This window comes from Anabas testudineus, chromosome 16, assembly GCF_900324465.2.
Source record: "Anabas testudineus chromosome 16, fAnaTes1.2, whole genome shotgun sequence".
Classification (NCBI taxonomy): domain Eukaryota; kingdom Metazoa; phylum Chordata; class Actinopteri; order Anabantiformes; family Anabantidae; genus Anabas; species Anabas testudineus.
This window is the reverse complement of record NC_046625.1, coordinates 6,367,023-6,385,179: the sequence shown is the minus strand read 5'-3', so window position 1 is coordinate 6,385,179 and position 18,157 is coordinate 6,367,023. Positions and strand designations below refer to the sequence as shown.

The window sequence follows — 18,157 nt, the reverse complement described above, 5'->3', positions numbered from 1 at the left end:
CATGGCCAACTCATTTCACATGTGCAACATAAACTGCAACTTTCGAAAGTGAAAATTATAGCAAAGAAAAAAAGTCTAGTAATGGCTAAAATGGGATACAGCTGCTGAATTAAACCCCTGTATTCTTCTCTGTGGTTAATAATTCATGACAATATTTCAGTATTTCATAACTTTTTGTTCTTAAAAAATGTTAAAAGTGTGGGGGATTAAAAATACCCCAGTACAAGCGCCCTTACAAATGTACTGAACAACAGTACTTGTGTACTTCTTAACTGTAGTATTCTGGTATGTGCATATCTGCAGTGCAGTTCCTCGTTCGGCCTCTGGGGTGTGACAGTAAGTTCGTCAACAGTCCATTTGCACTTTTTAATGGCAGAGAAGAAGTTTCGGGTTTCGGGGGTGAGGGGTTGGCCTTTTTTGTTCCGCTGGAGAATCCTGCTTGAACGGTGAGCAGGAGCACAACAGACCGACGAGAAACCACAACGCCGCGGACGATCGGCTGGATCACGGCGCCGGGAGGGACCACACCGCCCGGGGAAGGAAGCCTGCTCAGAAATAAGACGGTAGCGCCGCGGAGCTCTGCACAAACTAGCTCCAGGGTCAACGGGCAGGCGAGCAGCTGGCAGCTACCGCCGTTAGCCTCAACTCCTCTGCGGGTCTGGGGGGTTCTGGTAGGGGCAGGGGCCGGGGGTGTACCGACAAGGGAGAAGACTACACGCCGAGAGGAGGGGGCTGGAAGTCTGAGACGCTTCCAGCCTGAAGGGGCCGGCGGTTTGGCCACAGCACCCCGGACTAGCTTGCTTGTACCCGCGCGGCTAAGTGAATGGGATGGAGCCGGGACCGTCTGGCGCTGGTAGGTTTATTTTTACTTTGGTGGTTTAACATGCGATCAACCCGGAGTTATGGCTGCAGATGTAGGCTGCAGCTAAAAAAACAAAAAAACAAAAAACGAGGCACCATAGCCTGGCCTTAGCATCAGGGGGATGTGCACGGAGGTTTGGTGACAACCCCGTCGAAAGTGAGGGATCGGGAGCGGAGCTGAGGGAGGGAGGGAGGGGGGGGGGTGCTCTTGCAGCCTGCGTGCACAGCACTTTGTGAAAACGTTATTATTATTAATTCAGATTTACAGCCACAGACAAGCCTTTTGGAGCAATGACAATATCCCCAGCCATGCGCGGGGGCAGGGAGGTCGTGGGAATCTCGGTGAGGAGGGACGAGGTGAAGCCCGCCTTCAAGTCGGAGCAGCAGCAGCAGCAGCACAACAGCAGCTGGCTACACCCCGCACGGCGGAGGAACAGCAGCCTCCCCTCTCACTTTCCCAGGGTGGTGGTTCCTCACGCTGCTCTTGGTGGTGTTGAACACCTGTACCTCACATGCGCACACCAGGGGACACCAGGACAGGCCCAACATCTGCAGAGACAGATGAATTATTTAAGGTGTAACCAGAAATAATTGTGTGACTGGTGATACCTGCACATCTGCTGGTGGACTGAGGAGTCATGTGCTTTGCATTTGTTGTTTGCGTTCAGATTTGCAGCCCTATCAGTGCCAGTGATGATCTTTATTTGGCAGTTTTCATACGTGGAAACAGCAACAAACTAGGAAGTGTTTGCATGCCCAGGTCTGAAGTCCGCTTATTGTGGAGCGTCACACAGACTCTGTGCTTTTATAAGTTGAGGTTTATCTCTAGTTGAGGTGTTCTGAACTCTGAATATCTCCAGCCTGTCTGTACTTACAGATTGAATTTATATTGTCATGCTTGCTTCTGAACCTTGAATTCAATCCAGTAGACCTGTTTTATTTGTGTGAAACGGCGAAGAGCCCCCCGGGGGCCCCCTCATCCTGAAAAGTCTGCTTTTGTTTTTGAAGTGTCGTGATTCAGCACGTTATTTTTTTCCAAGATTTGAGCCGATTGCCGTGTTTATCTCATGGTCAACAGCCAATTATTCAAAGAGCCAACTCGGTTGGCTTTAAAACAACTGATGCAGAATTGGCTGTTCTTTTTTCATCCATGCACTCGGCCTGTTGTCTTCTCTTAGTAAACATCCACTAGCGAGCCTTAATCTGACATTTGAAAGATTTTATCATAGTTTTGATAGATTGTGTGTGCTTTCAGTTAAAAGTTACTTACTGAACTGTAAGGTCTGAAATAGGAAAATTATCCAGTTGGCCTTTAATGAGTCAAAATTAAGTGCACTATAACACGGTCCTTCCCATGTGTCTTGGCCTTACTGCTTGTTATGTCATTGTAAGGACAGTAAATAGTGTCTTCGAGTTGTGATGTTCTGTTTTAAGTCTTACCGGCAGGGAAAGACTACTATTGTCTCGGGATATGTGAGAGCGCTGGCTGCACTTCTCACCATCTGCCTTCACTGGCACGAGGGCGACGTGTGCGTCATTTTGTGTGTGTGTGTGTGTGTGCGTGCACTCACACATTCACACACATACATGTTGTCTATCACCTAGTGCATGTGTGGTGAAAACAAACTTAGTATCTGTATTTATTGTGTTTGTCAGATGTGATTTTGGGCGAACATGACGGTACACGTAGAGACTCACACGTTAGGCAGCTCATCTTTTTATGTTTTTTATGGATAATGTTGCTCTTCTGGTTTGTTTGGCATTTGTGATTGGCTGATACGTTTAACCCAGGGATTTCCATAGCAGCTATTTAAAGTGGGGCTTTTCCAGTTTGGGACACCCAGACACTTTAGCCTAATGTGGGAACATGCCCAGTGCAGGACCAAAAAGACCAGAGTCTCTTCAGTATGACCATAGTGGCACCCTGCCTCCTCCCATCGTCTCCAACAGCCCTACACACACACACACACAGGTCCCCTGATATCCATGACAATGCCGTGTTGCCGTGGTGTCTCCATGGTGAGGCTGGGAATGTAGAGGGGGGCCCCCTGTGAGTGTGTGTTCGCTGTAGCAAGGGCGCTCCCTCTGTTGTACATCCCTGTGTTTGTGTTTGTGTGTGTGAGTGTGAGACGGAGGAGCAGGGCAGCTGGGGTCTTTGTTGTGGTGGAGGAGGGCTGTTCTCTGGGGACCCAGAGGTTAAGGCACTGGGCCCCTTTCAGGCAGGAGTCACAGCAAACCTCACATCTAGCACCCAGTTTAGGACCCCCTCTGTTTTAGACTCCTGACTGGCTCAGACTTGAACATCAGTGAGATTGAAGTTGTGGACTACTGCCTTGTTGGACCCAATGCTAAGATTTAAAAAAATAACCCCCCCCAATGACACTTTTATAATGATTTTATCAGTCAGTTCAACAGTTAACCCCCTAATATTCTGTCTTTAACTTGTTAATACTAGGACTACTACATATTTGCTTTTTTGCTTCATAGATATTCATCAAATATCTTAAATTGGTGGCAGTTGAGTTACAAAACAAAACACTGTCAAAGTCACACGCTGAAAATCTAAACTAACTTGTCAGAAATAACCAGACTGAACATTTGCTTGTCTTAGAAAGTCTTCGAGCCTTTTGTAGAGAGCTGCGAATGAATTTGTGTCGGTGCTATGTATTGAAGCTTTATTCTAATGTGCTCCTTTTCTTCTCTCTGGTATAATCACTCTTTCTGTCGTCCTCCCCCTGTCTCGCCTGTCCATCCTCATTTCACTTAATCTGGTTGTCCTGGCCTGGTTGTGCACCTCATCTCATTGTCAATATCCTCCTCTACCAACCCTTATCATATCTCTACAACATATCTCTTTCCCTTTGCTTGGATCTGCAATTTACAACTTGCTGCTCGACTTTGTCCTTTTCATTGTTTTGCTTCTCCTCTGCCTTCCTGTGGCCGACACTCTCAAATACAACTATCATGTCCTGTTTGCCCCTGCCTACGCTTCCTTCCCAACTTATGCCCACACTTTGTGCCCTCTCTGGCCTGTCCTTGGCTGCCACCTCCTCACTTAACTCATTATTTATCTCTTGGGTCTCTGTTTTTTCTTTGCCCCTCCTCTGCTTTGACCTTTTCTTTTTCCGTCCTCGCTGTTTCTTTGTACATATCCACGTTTCCATTCCTACCTTCTTTGCCTTGATCCATCTCTCCTCTGTTACCTGACCTTGTTAATGACTCTTTATCCTGTGTGTGTGTCCAGTGCCCATGGGGGTATTCCCCCCACCCCTGCAGCAGGTGTTCCATGCCCCCCGCCGGCCAGGCATGGGCACCGTGGGCAAGCCCATCAAGCTGCTGGCCAACTACTTTGAGGTGGAGATCCCAAAGATGGATGTCTACCACTATGAGGTGGACATTAAGCCTGACAAGTGCCCACGACGAGTCAACAGGTAAAGCTTTTTGTATTCCTTGTCTGTGATGTCCCAGATCAATCTGGAAAATCAGTACTAGTTAGTTCTAATGTGTCATAAGGGGTCAATCGCTTTTGGAGGCATTTTTAGAAGGCAGCAAGCATCTTATACGTCTGCCATGTGAAACAGCTCAAATTGGATAATGAAAGCTCAACAGCCACTTGTAAACACTGTGTTGTCAGTGCAGGAGGCAGCAATAATGGCTACTTAACAGTGCAATTAAGATTTAAATGTAATTTGTTGTACCAAGTTATATTTTTACAGGTTGATTAACGTGTTTTGTGGGGAAAAAAAAAGTTGTAATCAAAGCAAAGTGTAAACTGTAGAGCATCTAGATCTTACTTAGACATGAAAACAGATATTGGGTTGATAGATTGCTCAAAACAGAGATAGATAGAAGATAACTTCAAATATACTAAAAGTGATTCCACAACAGACATTAAGAACAAAAAAATTAAGTGACAAAGTCCGTGCATCTGTGCAGAATCGGGCAAAGTGAAACAGTAGAGGACATGTATGTAGGTTTCTGATTATATTGAGCAGTAGGAAGCCTTCTCCTACCGCTCTAGCTGTGACCAAGTGACCAAACTGGACAGATGGTGGAGTCAGAATTGAATCTAACTTACTGACCCTTTCATCTTGGCTGGTGTCTGTGCTGCAGCATGTGCTTGAAGCCCTGGTGTTGGGTAGCTGAATCTTTTCCTGAGTGATGCAGGTTCAATCAAACAGGTTTAAACCCAGAAGGAATCAGTGATTTGAAAAGGGTACTAAGGATATTGTTAAATGGGACACACAGGAAGTGGATTCCCAGTCAGGAGCAAAATAGACATCTTACAGTTTACATAATGTAAAATGAGGAAAAATTGTACAAATTGTGCATAAACACACAACATGTGCAAACAAACATGCTGGAGTGACGAGACCGATGACTGCCTTATCAGCCTTCAGCGAAAATGGCAACACGCCACAGTGTATGTTTCATCACAGTTGTTATAGGAGAATTCATCCTTTCAAGAAGGGATAAATGTAATTTATCAGTCAGGGTTTATTATTTATCACTGAATTTCCCCTGTGGAATGTAATGTTCACAGCTTTAGTTTCAATCGGAAATAGTATGATACTGGTGACTACAAGGTGGTGTCAACAAAATACGATCATGTTTCACAGTTGTCTGTGTAGAGCATCGGGTATCAAGGGCGAGTTAGTGGCAGAAATGTAATATACACAGTCTAACTTTGAATATTAGAATAGAATTTCTCGTTTCAACAAGGAAAACCTTAATAAACATTTACTATTATAGCAAAAGTACATTTGGCAGAGTGGCCTCTACTTATATACACACTGTGTGGCCAAGCGACAGGCATTGACAGTTGTGTTGATTTGTGCAGCTTTGATAAATTAAATGTTGAATCTGTTTTGCATGTTTCTTTAAGGAGAATTAATTACTCATCTCTAAACTTGAAGGGAAAAACTTGACATGATTTATTACTGTGTAGTTAAAGAGTCTCTATCCAGCCTACTTTAAGCATCCTTATATAATATTCTGTTTTTGATTAAACAAACAATCTTTTGTTCAGATCCTTGAAGATCTCAGCAGAGGCTGTTCACCATCTAGGAGGAGGCCCCTTATAATTTAACCCCCCCACCACCAAATTAACAAGGTTATGAACAAAAACAAAAATGAAAAATTCTGTTCTCCCATTTTTAATGAATTGTAGAAGTCGGAGAACTTGAAAATCAAAGGAAGAAGCTTTTTCTTTAACATTCAGAGAGGGATCTGTGAGCTTCAGTTTCTTTTGACTTTAAGATTTGAGACAAAGACCCAAAAAGGCATGCAAAGGTCAAGCCCTTTGACCTCTTCTCTTTAGAACGACTCTTCATCCCCCACACTTATATGAAGGCCAAGGCACAGTGCACTGAAAGGTGGCCCCCTGGCCACACCCTCTCTTGTTTTGTTCCGGCCTCTCCCCCATGACCATGAGATATTGCACCCACCAGCTGTATCCAGCTTGAATGATATTCATCTTCAGCCCCCCCCCCACAGATCACAATAGAGCATCCTTATCAGCTGATGGGTAATGGTTTAATGTACATATTATGTTTCTGCGTCTCACTTCTTACAGGGAGGTGGTGGAGTACATGGTGCAACACTTCAAACCCCAGCTCTTTGGCGACAGGAAGCCAGTGTATGATGGCAAGAAGAACATCTACACGGTGCTAGCACTTCCGATCGGGAGTGAGAAGGTACACGTTTACTGTGCTTTGGTGTTTCATTGTTACACCAATCGCTGATTTGTGCTTAATTTATACTTCAAATCTCTTTTAATAATTTCAGTAAAAGTAAATGTTTAACATCTTTTTGCACCAAAACCAACATGATCCACTCAGTTTCAAAGGCTATTCTTTGTAGTACACCCTAAATACTCAACACAGTGCCTTGAAAATCCCACTGCCAACTTGAATTTTTGGCGTTTAATATCAGAGCAGTACAAACACACCAGTTCACAAGTACAAATGTGCACAACTGTGCTATAGGCTCTTTGTAGATTCAGTGCAGAAGCATTAATGAATCTTATTCATTAACACTACACTACACTACATTTCTCCAAGAAGAAAGGGTTATTTTAAACTCACATTCACTATTTAGTGCTTTAAGTCTCCTGCAGGGCACATATGTCTACTGCAGAATGACAAAAAAACACCTACTGTTTTTGGAACATGGTTACTGTCTAGCTGGAGACTTTTTAGTTTTAAAAATGTGTTGGAGAACAACAAGTTGTGTTTCTGTTATTTCTAATCTTAAAGAAACACTCTGACATTTTGGGAAATACAATGGCGTGCCTCCTTGCCATGAGTTAGATAAGAAGATCAATACCGCTCTTATGTCTGTGTAGTTGGGGAAAAGGCCACAGGCAGCAGCCAGTTACCTCAGCCTGGTAGACAAAGGTAGCCTGGCTTTGTTCAGAGAAGCTGAAAATGATTCATGCAAGTCAAGAAATAAGTCACATAAAATTTAAACTGCAAAATGACAGGTGAAAAAGCAGATGTTGTTATTTTCTGAGGGAGACAAGCTAAACAGGTATATGTCTATCTATTTTTTATTTAAGTTATGTACAATGACACATGGCTACAGTTTAGAGCCCAGAAGGGAATGGAAAGCAAAACCATGCAGGGTTACAGGTTGTTGTGGCATCAGCAACAGGTTTCTTGCCCATGAAGTTAGTTAGTAAACCACCTTCTGTAATGTGAAAAACCTTATTGAATTCTGAATAATACACCAAATAGGGGTTTACACTAAGGGGCACAACCTGATCCTTTGCTTCTTTCTCCAGGTGGATTTCGAGGTAACCATTCCAGGTGAGGGTAAAGACCGAATCTTCAAGGTGTCTATCCGTTGGCTGGCCAAGGTGTCATGGCGCCTGCTGCAGGAGACTCTGGTCAGCGGCCGGCTGCAGGTCCCTCTCGACTCAGTTCAAGCTCTGGACGTGGCCATGCGCCACCTGGCCTCTATGAGGTATACCGTAAAAACCTTTTCTCCTAGTAACGTCAGCACAGCAAACACATCCATATATACACATACAACACCTCTACTCTTTCCATTTTTACTTACTTATACTCGTGCAGTATGTTTAAAAGGATTCACCCGCCCCATATGTCTTGAAAGACATGTTTTGCCATGTTGCTTTTTTGTTGACATAGTCACTGTGGAGCTTTTCAAGGTTAACTGGGTTACTAACATTAGACCATCATAACTCCAGGGGTCCAAGTCAGTAAGCAAAAGATGTTTGTTAGCTGAGACCTGTGTGAAAGTGTGCACTGAACAATGCTGAGCAGTTTGATAACTATAACTAGCTGGAGGACTTGACCTAAAAAAAAAAGTCTTCAAGCCACAGAAGTTGTTCAAATATTCAAAAAATAACTTTTCTGGTAAATTTAGTATAATATATAGTTCTTCATAACCCAGTTTTGTTGCTTTACTCGTTTTTTATTTTATCTTTCCCAAACCTGACTTATTCGTTAACCTCCTACATGAGACATCAACTTTACTGGACATGAAGTCACACTGAGGTCATACTCTAAATTCTGTCAATTCATTATTTTCATTTACACTTCCCTGTTCTCTACAATTAGGTACACTCCAGTGGGCCGTTCATTTTTCTCCCCACCTGAAGGATACTACCACCCACTGGGTGGGGGGAGGGAAGTCTGGTTTGGTTTCCACCAGTCTGTGCGCCCCGCCATGTGGAAGATGATGCTTAACATTGATGGTGAGTCACTGAAGACAAGCTCAGCAGCTTGTGTGTAGTCAGTCAGTGATCTCATTGTGTTTTTCCTGACAGTGCATGACTAGTTGGAAACAGTTGGATGAAAAAGTGAAAAAGAAAAGTGTACTCTGCGACCAAGATGACATGAACAAGGAATAATGATTCAAAAATATAATACCATAAATATAGACTGCTGTGGTCCTTTCTGTTTGCTACATTAATCTTCCTTAAATATTGATCTATGTATTGATTAAAGGTCTGGACATCCATTTAAACTGCATTAATGTTTCACATTGTTTTTCTCTGACTTGACTGAAGTTATTGCTGCTCTCTGTCTCCCTCTAGTGTCTGCCACGGCCTTTTACAAAGCCCAGCCTGTCATCGAGTTTATGTGTGAGGTGTTGGACATTCGTAACATTGACGAGCAGCCCAAGACTCTCACTGACTCACAAAGAGTCCGCTTCACCAAGGAGATAAAAGGTGGACAACTGTAAAGTACATTTCAAACATTATGATGAACCCCAATCAAGAACGCACCTCTGTGCACCTGTCGAAGCTCATTTTTACACCTGGTTGACTGCACAGGGAACTGCACTTTCCCTTAGTATTATTTCAAAAGAAAGTGTATTATTTAGTTTGCTTCTGATTAAGTTGTCTCTGTGTCTACATGTTCCAACTCTTGTGTACCCTCTTTATTGTTGCCAGGTTTGAAGGTGGAGGTGACTCACTGTGGTCAGATGAAGAGGAAATATCGTGTATGCAATGTAACCCGACGTCCTGCCAGCCACCAGACGTAAGTACATGGACAGCATTCATTATGTTTGTGTATGTGTATATGTGGCAAGAATTTTTAAGTACGTGAACCTTTTGGAATTTCGTGGTTTTCTGCATTACTTTGTTATCTGATCTTCATCTAAGTCAAGAGTAATAATAATACCACAAAATAATTCAGATCTTCTGTGTCTTTATTGAGAACAACCATAAAAACCTCATGGTGCTAGTGGGAAACGTATGTAAACCCTTGGAATAATGAGCTCAAAAAAAGCTAAGTGGAGTCAGGTACTAGATTACCTGAAGCTGGTCTAGAGCTCCTTCAACTGACAAAAAACACTCTAACTTTTGGAGTTTGCTCTGCACAAGAAAAAGTTGCTCATGATGTTCATACCTCACCAAAAGATGCTTTCACACATAACTTTTTCTTGCCACGTACATTCATTTAGCAGAATGCTTTGCAAGTATATAAAACATCAAATCCCATGTTACTGCTATGTACATTAGATCAAATACATCTATTGATTATCTTAATGCATATATAAAGATATCTCCAAATTAACTGAAAAGATATAAAGGCAGCTATCAAATAATCAGTTGGTGATAGAGGTGCATGCATGTTATCACCACATTAAACTTATTTGGCTAATTTGTTAGAAGACTAGTCTATTCACATATCCAGATATGGTGCAACATAGTTCGTTTTTCAACTCGATGAATGGAAGGCAGATTTTCACTCTTTTCTGAGAGAAATACATAATTTTGGAGTTGGATGAGATGTGAAAATTGCCGTTTATTTTGAGATTTTAATAACTTAGTTGTTGTGAAGTCACTCAAAGAGTATCACTCAAAAACCTTTAAATCATTCATGCTTCTTATCTCTTACCAGGTTTCCTCTCCAGCTAGAAAGTGGGCAGACAGTAGAATGTACAGTGGCGCAGTACTTCAAGCAGAAGTACAACCTGCAGCTAAAATACCCCCACTTACCCTGTCTACAAGTGGGACAGGAGCAGAAACATACCTACCTGCCCCTGGAGGTGAGGAAGGGTCAAAGACGATTTTCCTGTGATATGATATTGATTATTTGTGCAACACCATGTACACAGTTAATAATGTTACTGTTGCATCCAGAATTAGTGCATGTAAATATACGATTTACACCCTAATGAGTCTGGATTTACATGTTCCAGGTGTGTAACATTGTAGCAGGTCAACGATGCATCAAAAAACTGACAGATAATCAGACCTCCACTATGATCAAAGCCACAGCTCGATCTGCACCTGACAGACAAGAGGAGATCAGCAGGCTGGTGAGTTCCAGAGACAGTTGGTGGGTGGAGGCCCCACAGTTGATCTGACATTGTATAGAAATGATGAATGAGTGTAAATCACAGAGGCAGTGAGATATGACACTTCACTCTCCACAGATGAAGAATGCTAACTTCAACCTTGACCCATACATCCAAGAGTTTGGGATCAAGGTGAAAGATGACATGGCTGAGGTGACGGGCAGGGTGCTCCCAGCCCCTATCCTGCAGTATGGAGGACGGGTAATGCGTGGTTCACTTATTCCTTTAAGACATTTATCTATGAATTATGAGGACAGTAGCGTATATAACTTTGCTGCATGTCTGACCCAATCCTCTCGTCCACAGAACCGTGCCATAGCTACCCCCAACCAGGGAGTGTGGGACATGAGGGGGAAGCAGTTTTATAATGGCATTGAGATCAAAGTGTGGGCGATTGCCTGCTTTGCACCCCAGAAGCAGTGCAGAGAAGAAGTGCTCAAGTAAGTGCTAGAGAGTAGAAGTAGTAGGCAGTTTGAGTCGAGCTGTTTGAACACAGCACTAATGTTTGTTGAAAATAGTCCTTAATATGCATTTCTACTACCACTTTACAGCCACCATTTACTTTATACTCTTAAATATTATTCTCTACACTGCGAGACACACAGTTAACAATGAAGTAATTAATAATCCCAGCACCATTAGCGTGCTTAGCTGACACTTCTACTACCTTTCAGGAACTTCACAGACCAGCTGCGTAAGATCTCTAAGGATGCTGGGATGCCAATTCAGGGCCAGCCATGCTTCTGTAAATACGCCCAGGGAGCGGACAGCGTGGAGCCCATGTTCAGACACCTGAAGAACACATACTCTGGACTGCAGCTCATCATCGTCATCCTACCAGGAAAAACCCCTGTCTATGGTATGTTTTACATAGAAGATACACACATATGTTCTTTATGCTCAGACTAATGATGAAATACTAAGAAGTAAGTTTCTCAAATAGTGATCAAACCACAAAACAACAGGAAGTATGACATCAGATTACTGAAAAGCTAAACCGTACAGGATCATTTCCTTTGGCATCATGGTGCTTCATTTATCACTTTCTAATTGTCCCCTTCAGCTGAGGTAAAGCGTGTGGGAGACACTCTCCTTGGCATGGCCACGCAGTGTGTTCAGGTGAAGAATGTGGTAAAGACGTCACCTCAGACCCTCTCCAACCTCTGCCTCAAGATTAATGTGAAGCTTGGAGGCATCAACAACATCCTGGTGCCTCACCAACGGTGAGTTTCTCTTTGGCTGCTTTTGAGTTAGTTGGTCACATTTATGGCTTCTTCTTTAATATAATATTATAGTTTTTGATAATATAACTCATAAAGCAACCCTGCACCGCCTTGATGAGCAATTGTAATTTGCATCTCCTCCTCCGTTCACTCTCCCAGGTCAGCCGTGTTTCAGCAGCCCGTTATCTTCTTGGGCGCAGACGTCACGCACCCCCCCGCTGGAGATGGCAAGAAGCCCTCCATTACTGCTGTAAGTCTCTGAAAGAACGCCTTCATTAAACAACACTAGCTCAGGAAAAGGAAGGAAATGAGCTGCTGCACGCACAAATCTGGGTGTACAGGTTAAGCCCATGTGTGGAGGGGCATGGTTTTGGCTCTTGAAGCCAGTGAAAGGCATTTTTTATTATTACAAAATGAAAAGAAAATGCAGACCGTATGATAAGGGAAGCTGTGCATTTTATTTTCTGTATCTTAATTAGAGCCCAGAAGGACAGCAGGTTTACCCATATGTTAAAAAATGGTTTTAAGTTGGCTTTCTTTGTCAGTTACCGGAGCCAGAAAATATGTTATGTTTTAGTAAAAACTTGCCAACAAGACACTCACCATTAGGCAAGAAATTTGTTTTTAGGACAATAGGAAAAATCTCTTTTAGTTCAAGAGAGAACACTTGAAAACAGTCAGCGTCTTTAGGAACACATGGTGCGTGGCTATTAAAAGAGGCACAGCACCCTCAAGGCACATGGGTGCTTTTGGTATAGATGTGCCAAAAGCTCCAAGAAATCAGCATGTCTGACCACTGCTTCTGTTTATGCTGGATACAGCAGCTGTGTCAGCACGATCAAAACTAAATCTGGTGAATAGTTGCCTTTAAAGTTGCCTCTGTGGATGGTTGCCAACAGGCAAAAAGGAACACATGAAGTTTTAGTGTAATATGTATGTACTTAAAGTAAAGTGAAAATTACAAACTAAAGTAAGTTCAAAATAATTTAAAATAATTGCCACAGTGAAGTGTGGTTTCTCTGATAGCAGCCCAGATGTTACGCTGACAGAGGATCTCCTTTTTATAGGTAAATAAGAAAACGCATGTAAATGATGCATGAATGACTTCAAGATGTCATAGATAAGCAAACTCACATGATGGTGGTTGCTTGGTGACACTGATAGTGGTTAGAAAAGAATCCCACAGCCTTGAAGGGGATGTGTGAGCCAGGACATTTTTAGTCTGTAATGGCAAAACATTTATTTTATTTAACACTGAAGAGCAAGTTGTTATCATCATTATCATGTGTTATCATATTTAGTTTGTTAGTTAATATTACTAATTCGACTGTTATAATTAAGAAATGCTAGTATGTTTTGTTACTCTCTGAGTAGAATAAAATAAAATCTTCACCTTTTTTTAGACATTTTTATTTAAACCATGATTGCCTGTACACACTCAAACCATTCATAACACTGGACCAAGGAATGTGTAGAAGTGTGAGCTGATCTGAACATCCGCTAGTTTTTCTTCCATCAAATGAGACATAAATGTCCATTTAACGAGACACGTCTGCAGTCAATTTGACATTTTGTTTGGGGAAAAAGTATTAAGAGAGGAGTTGGTTGGAGATAAAAAAAAACAAAAAACAAATGGCTCATCACTGACTCATGTTCAAAAAGGAAATGACGTCAATTCTCATCCGCCCTTGACCTCAGCTCGACAGTGGTTGGCTGTGTTGTTGCATAGCAACTATGACAAAGCTTGAGTCACACTGAGATAAGATGGGAGAGGAGAGTGGGTCTCTCTCAGTCCTCGTAACTGAGGAAAAAACTGGTGAAAAATGACGATTGTAGTGCTGTGTGAGGATTTGAGGGAGGAAAAATAAATGGTTGACGCTGATCCTCCAACACTTTATAATTGTAGCCTTTAGGGGATGCTAATGTACACGTACACACAAGTGGACAATCTACTCATAACTGTGAATGAAGTTATCATTACACAAATACTTTGTGTTTTTAAATTGAGGCTCTGATTTTTAATTACACTTTAACACGGACTAGACTGAGATGTAGTCCACCGAACATGACTTGCTGTGTTTGTCTACATGTTAGCGGTAGGAAACAAACTGACGGACATATGTGACCCATATCTCCCTCTGTATTCCAGGTGGTAGGCAGTATGGATGCCCATCCTAGCAGATACTGTGCCACAGTACGAGTCCAGAGACCCAGACAGGAGATCATTGAAGATTTGTCTTATATGGTGCGTGAACTGCTAATTCAGTTCTACAAGTCGACCCGATTCAAGCCCACCAGGATCATTTTCTACCGAGATGGAGTTCCTGAGGGACAGTTGCCGCAGGTATGGCATCATGTGTGGCGTTTTTTCATGTGGTTAATTTGTTCTTTATTGTTAGTTCCTTTGAATTTTTGTATAAAAATCAGTTTATCTGCAAATACATTGCTTTGTATTTAGATTCTCCACTACGAGCTCCTGGCCATCAGAGATGCATGCATCAAACTGGAGAAAGACTACCAGCCAGGCATCACTTACATCGTGGTACAGAAACGCCACCACACACGTCTCTTCTGTGCTGACAAGTCTGAAAGGGTGAGTGCTCTACATTCAGACAGATCTTTTTTAAATGTATATTCAAGTCATTATGTACACCAGCCTTCACAAGTTTTAATTATTATTGTTTTGTGTAGATTGGGAAGAGTGGGAATATTCCTGCAGGGACTACAGTGGACACCAGCATCACTCATCCCTTTGAGTTTGACTTCTACCTGTGCAGTCATGCAGGCATACAGGTAGTAATCACAGTGCTCTTGGTTACTCATAGTTTAGAATGAGACTAAGTGCTTCTGGTTCTTTAACAGAGCCATTTCTGTGCATATGTTTCATCTCATTTTCATTTTCTCTTCTTTGTCTCCAGGGTACCAGCCGGCCATCTCACTACTACGTCCTCTGGGACGACAATCGCTTCACGGCTGATGAGTTGCAGATTCTAACCTACCAGTTGTGCCACACTTATGTGCGTTGTACCCGCTCTGTCTCCATCCCTGCTCCAGCTTACTATGCCCGTCTCGTGGCCTTCCGTGCCCGTTACCATCTGGTGGACAAAGAACATGACAGGTTAGTATGGTTATATCAAACTTTGACTACCTGTTTTGGTTCCTAGAATAGTTTAGAAATTGCACATACTCATACTGATTTTAGAAACTGCGAAATATTGCTTATCACAAATATATTAAATATATAGTATATCAGCATCAGAATAACTGTTCTGCAGCACTGGCTGCTTATGAAGGGTTTGACTTTATTATGATAATTACATCAGTGCATCATCTCTCCCTGTCATCTGTCTGCAGTGGAGAGGGCAGCCACGTGTCTGGTCAGAGTAACGGTCGGGACCCCCAGGCACTGGCCAAAGCTGTTCAGATTCACCATGACACCCTGAGGACCATGTACTTTGCCTGAGCTACACCAATCATCACCACCATCGACCCCCTCCAACTCATTTCTACCTGAGTGGGCAGACAGCCCAGCAGCACCACCTCATCCTCATCCCTTATTCCTAGTGACAGCCCACTACATATTCCCTAGACTTTCCAGTCATTCACCTAATTCCAGGAAGCGTAAAGCCCTGTCACCTGTAAAACACAAGCAAACTCTACAGCCTCATGCACTCAAAAGGTTATGATTATTATTATTATTATTATTGTTGTCATTTTGTTGTTTTTACTTTACCAGGACTATTGCGAGCTCTTTTTATGTTGAATTTTTAAAACGTCGGTATTATTATGTATTGTATTGTGTGCTACCTTCACACTCGTATGTATGTAAGTATGCAATACGGATGGGAGGAAGTAGGCGATGAAAAGAAGAAAAAAAAATCCTGAAAACTTTTTAAACTGCCACCACGATGCTGCCTCTTTACCCATCCAAATGCCGGATGCCAGTGTTCCAAGTCCCTTTAGTACGGGACTCCTCCAGAGGAGTGGTACTGAGCACGCACACTTACATGTATCATACAATGTTGTCATGGACTTCATTCATGTTTTTAATATTTTGGAATAATGTTATTTTTTAAACAGCCTTGAGGACTCTGAGGTATGGTACATTAGCACTTAGTGTTAGCATGTAGGTGCCACCAGCCCTGCACATAAGAGTTAGTACATGTGAGGCTAGCCCTCTGGTCTTTTTACTAGCAGAGACAGAACGAGCAGGTGTAGCATATCATAGATACTGGAGAGAATTCCCGCCGCACTCTCTGTGCTGGTTGGCCAGTCCCTTAGAGATTTAGCCTTTAGTGGCAAGCTTAGCATAACAATAGAGGGACCATTTTGCATAGAGTGTATCAAATATACTTGCACCCCATGCACCTAAACCAGCATTATTAACCAGCCAAACGTGATGCCAACCTATGATCAAGGTGGCACTTAACAGGAAGATAATCTTTTATTTCTGTATGCATTGCTCTTTTAGGATATACAGTACAAGGCACTTTTTTTTTTATTTACGTGTTGATTCAGTTCACTTCAGAATGGTGTGACTTGTTTGTCCTGAGGCTTGACACACAGACTACCTTGAAGTTTTTTCACCGACATTTACATAGCTTTCATGACAAAGAGGTAACTAAGGCAATAGTCAAGGTCAACACTCCTGTAGATTTGAATACAGGCAAATATAGTCTGATCACTTAAGTGCTGCAAAGCTGAAGTCACATTCAGCAATTGACCTTGCTCCGATCATTCTGCCAGTCAACGTATATCAAATGACGCCAACTTCCATCTACGCACTTCTTAGCATACCAATACACACTTATCCTGCATCTGTTCCATTTTTACAAACAGCTCTTCCCTCTGCAGGCATTTACAACTCATAGCCTGGATAGCAGAAGCACACACAACCACACACCTGTGCCCTCTCAGTCTCTTTCTAAGCATGTAGAGACCGACCTCTTCAAATGCACTTGTCCCCTTATCTCCCTTCAAGCCAAACTTTCGCTCATCACCGTCTCCATCACTTTCTATTCCTTACTGTCTGTTGTTACTTTGAACCTGCAGCACCCCCTGCCCCAATCCCCTAGCTCGTGTTAGCCAATCCCTATTGGTGCTCTGTGTGCATGGGCGGCACAGATAGGGGATTGCTACATAGGATAGGGTGGGCCACTATTGCTACTATTTAATATACCCTGCCTTCACATCTAGTCACTTTCTGGATTAATGGAAAAAATGCATGTACTTATTATTTTTTTATGACTGGATAGTCTGAGCCACCTTATTTTGGTTATCCTAGAGGTAGGAGCCTTGCGCTCACCACTGCCTGTCAGTCGTTTTGCCTCAATTGTGTAATGGTTATAAAGACTGCTTTTTCCTTTTGTCATTATTAATATGAATATTGTGACTAGTGTCAAGAGAGTATCCTCAAGAGGGCACTGTGGAGACGGTCTCAAAATTCCACCTCAGTTGCCCTTTAAGCGCCTCAAATCTTGTCTGATGGTCAGGGCCCCTTTGAGATGAAAGGGATCAAAAGATTAGAGATCAGATAAGTTTGATTTTTAAATCATGTTTATGAACTTGCATAATCAAAAAATGCCTTTGTACACCATTTTACTGATCCTTCATTGTGTCCAAGGTGATTTGTATATATAAATATATAATATTAACCTGTTATGTATTTCGGCTCACCAGTTGCCGGGCCTTTCACAGTTGGGGACCGTGTTGGACCCCTCATTCTGTGCTTGAAAGTCAAAAAACAAAAAAAAAAACAAAAAAAAGACAAATTAGTCTGGGAGCATTTCCCAGCACCACTGAAACCAGATGCAGTTCTTCACTCACTGAAGTCACAAAGCACCTTGCAAAGGGGGGAGAAGAAATGGCAGCCACCCTGGCATTGCATCATGTGGACTCTGGAGAGTCCTCTCCTCTCCTCACAGCCTCACTATCTGACTAAGCAATATCGAAGCCACTGATCAAGAACAGTCCTTGTCATAGCACTTCCCAATAGATTTGAATGAAAGGACATGGAAGCATACTATTTTGGCTCTGTATGTGATAGTATGGGAACTCTGTTGGGGAGGGTTATTTTTTAAAGAAAATAAAATTGTTTTTTATTAATCTCTTTGCTTCTACTTGTTTATCACCTCTTATATTGTACTTTTTTTTATAAGTTTTACTCACTCACACCAACTAGTTAGATCAGAGAATAGAAGGGAACAATTGGTACTAATTGGTGGATTATGATGTAT

At 42.3% G+C, this 18,157-nt stretch overlaps 1 protein-coding gene across 2 annotated transcripts; it reads left to right on the top strand.

Annotated features, from left to right (window-relative positions):
• The first annotated feature begins 369 nt into the window (after positions 1–369).
• Positions 370–18,026, top strand: ago1 (argonaute RISC component 1). 2 transcript variants are annotated; one of them, XM_026371820.1, is made up of 19 exons: positions 370–853; positions 4,106–4,292; positions 6,437–6,557; positions 7,646–7,827; positions 8,445–8,581; positions 8,924–9,058; positions 9,284–9,371; positions 10,239–10,386; positions 10,540–10,659; positions 10,777–10,899; positions 11,005–11,138; positions 11,373–11,557; positions 11,762–11,921; positions 12,081–12,171; positions 14,071–14,265; positions 14,380–14,514; positions 14,613–14,714; positions 14,840–15,039; positions 15,276–18,026. In XM_026371820.1, exons 1-19 carry the CDS (start codon positions 829–831, stop codon positions 15,382–15,384), a joined length of 2,577 nt encoding a protein of 858 aa, XP_026227605.1. In that variant the 5' UTR covers positions 370–828; the 3' UTR covers positions 15,385–18,026. The 2 variants fall into 2 exon arrangements, with proteins under 2 accessions (XP_026227605.1, XP_026227604.1); XM_026371819.1 differs by having other exon boundaries at positions 10,777–11,138.
• Positions 18,027–18,157: the final 131 nt, after the last annotated feature.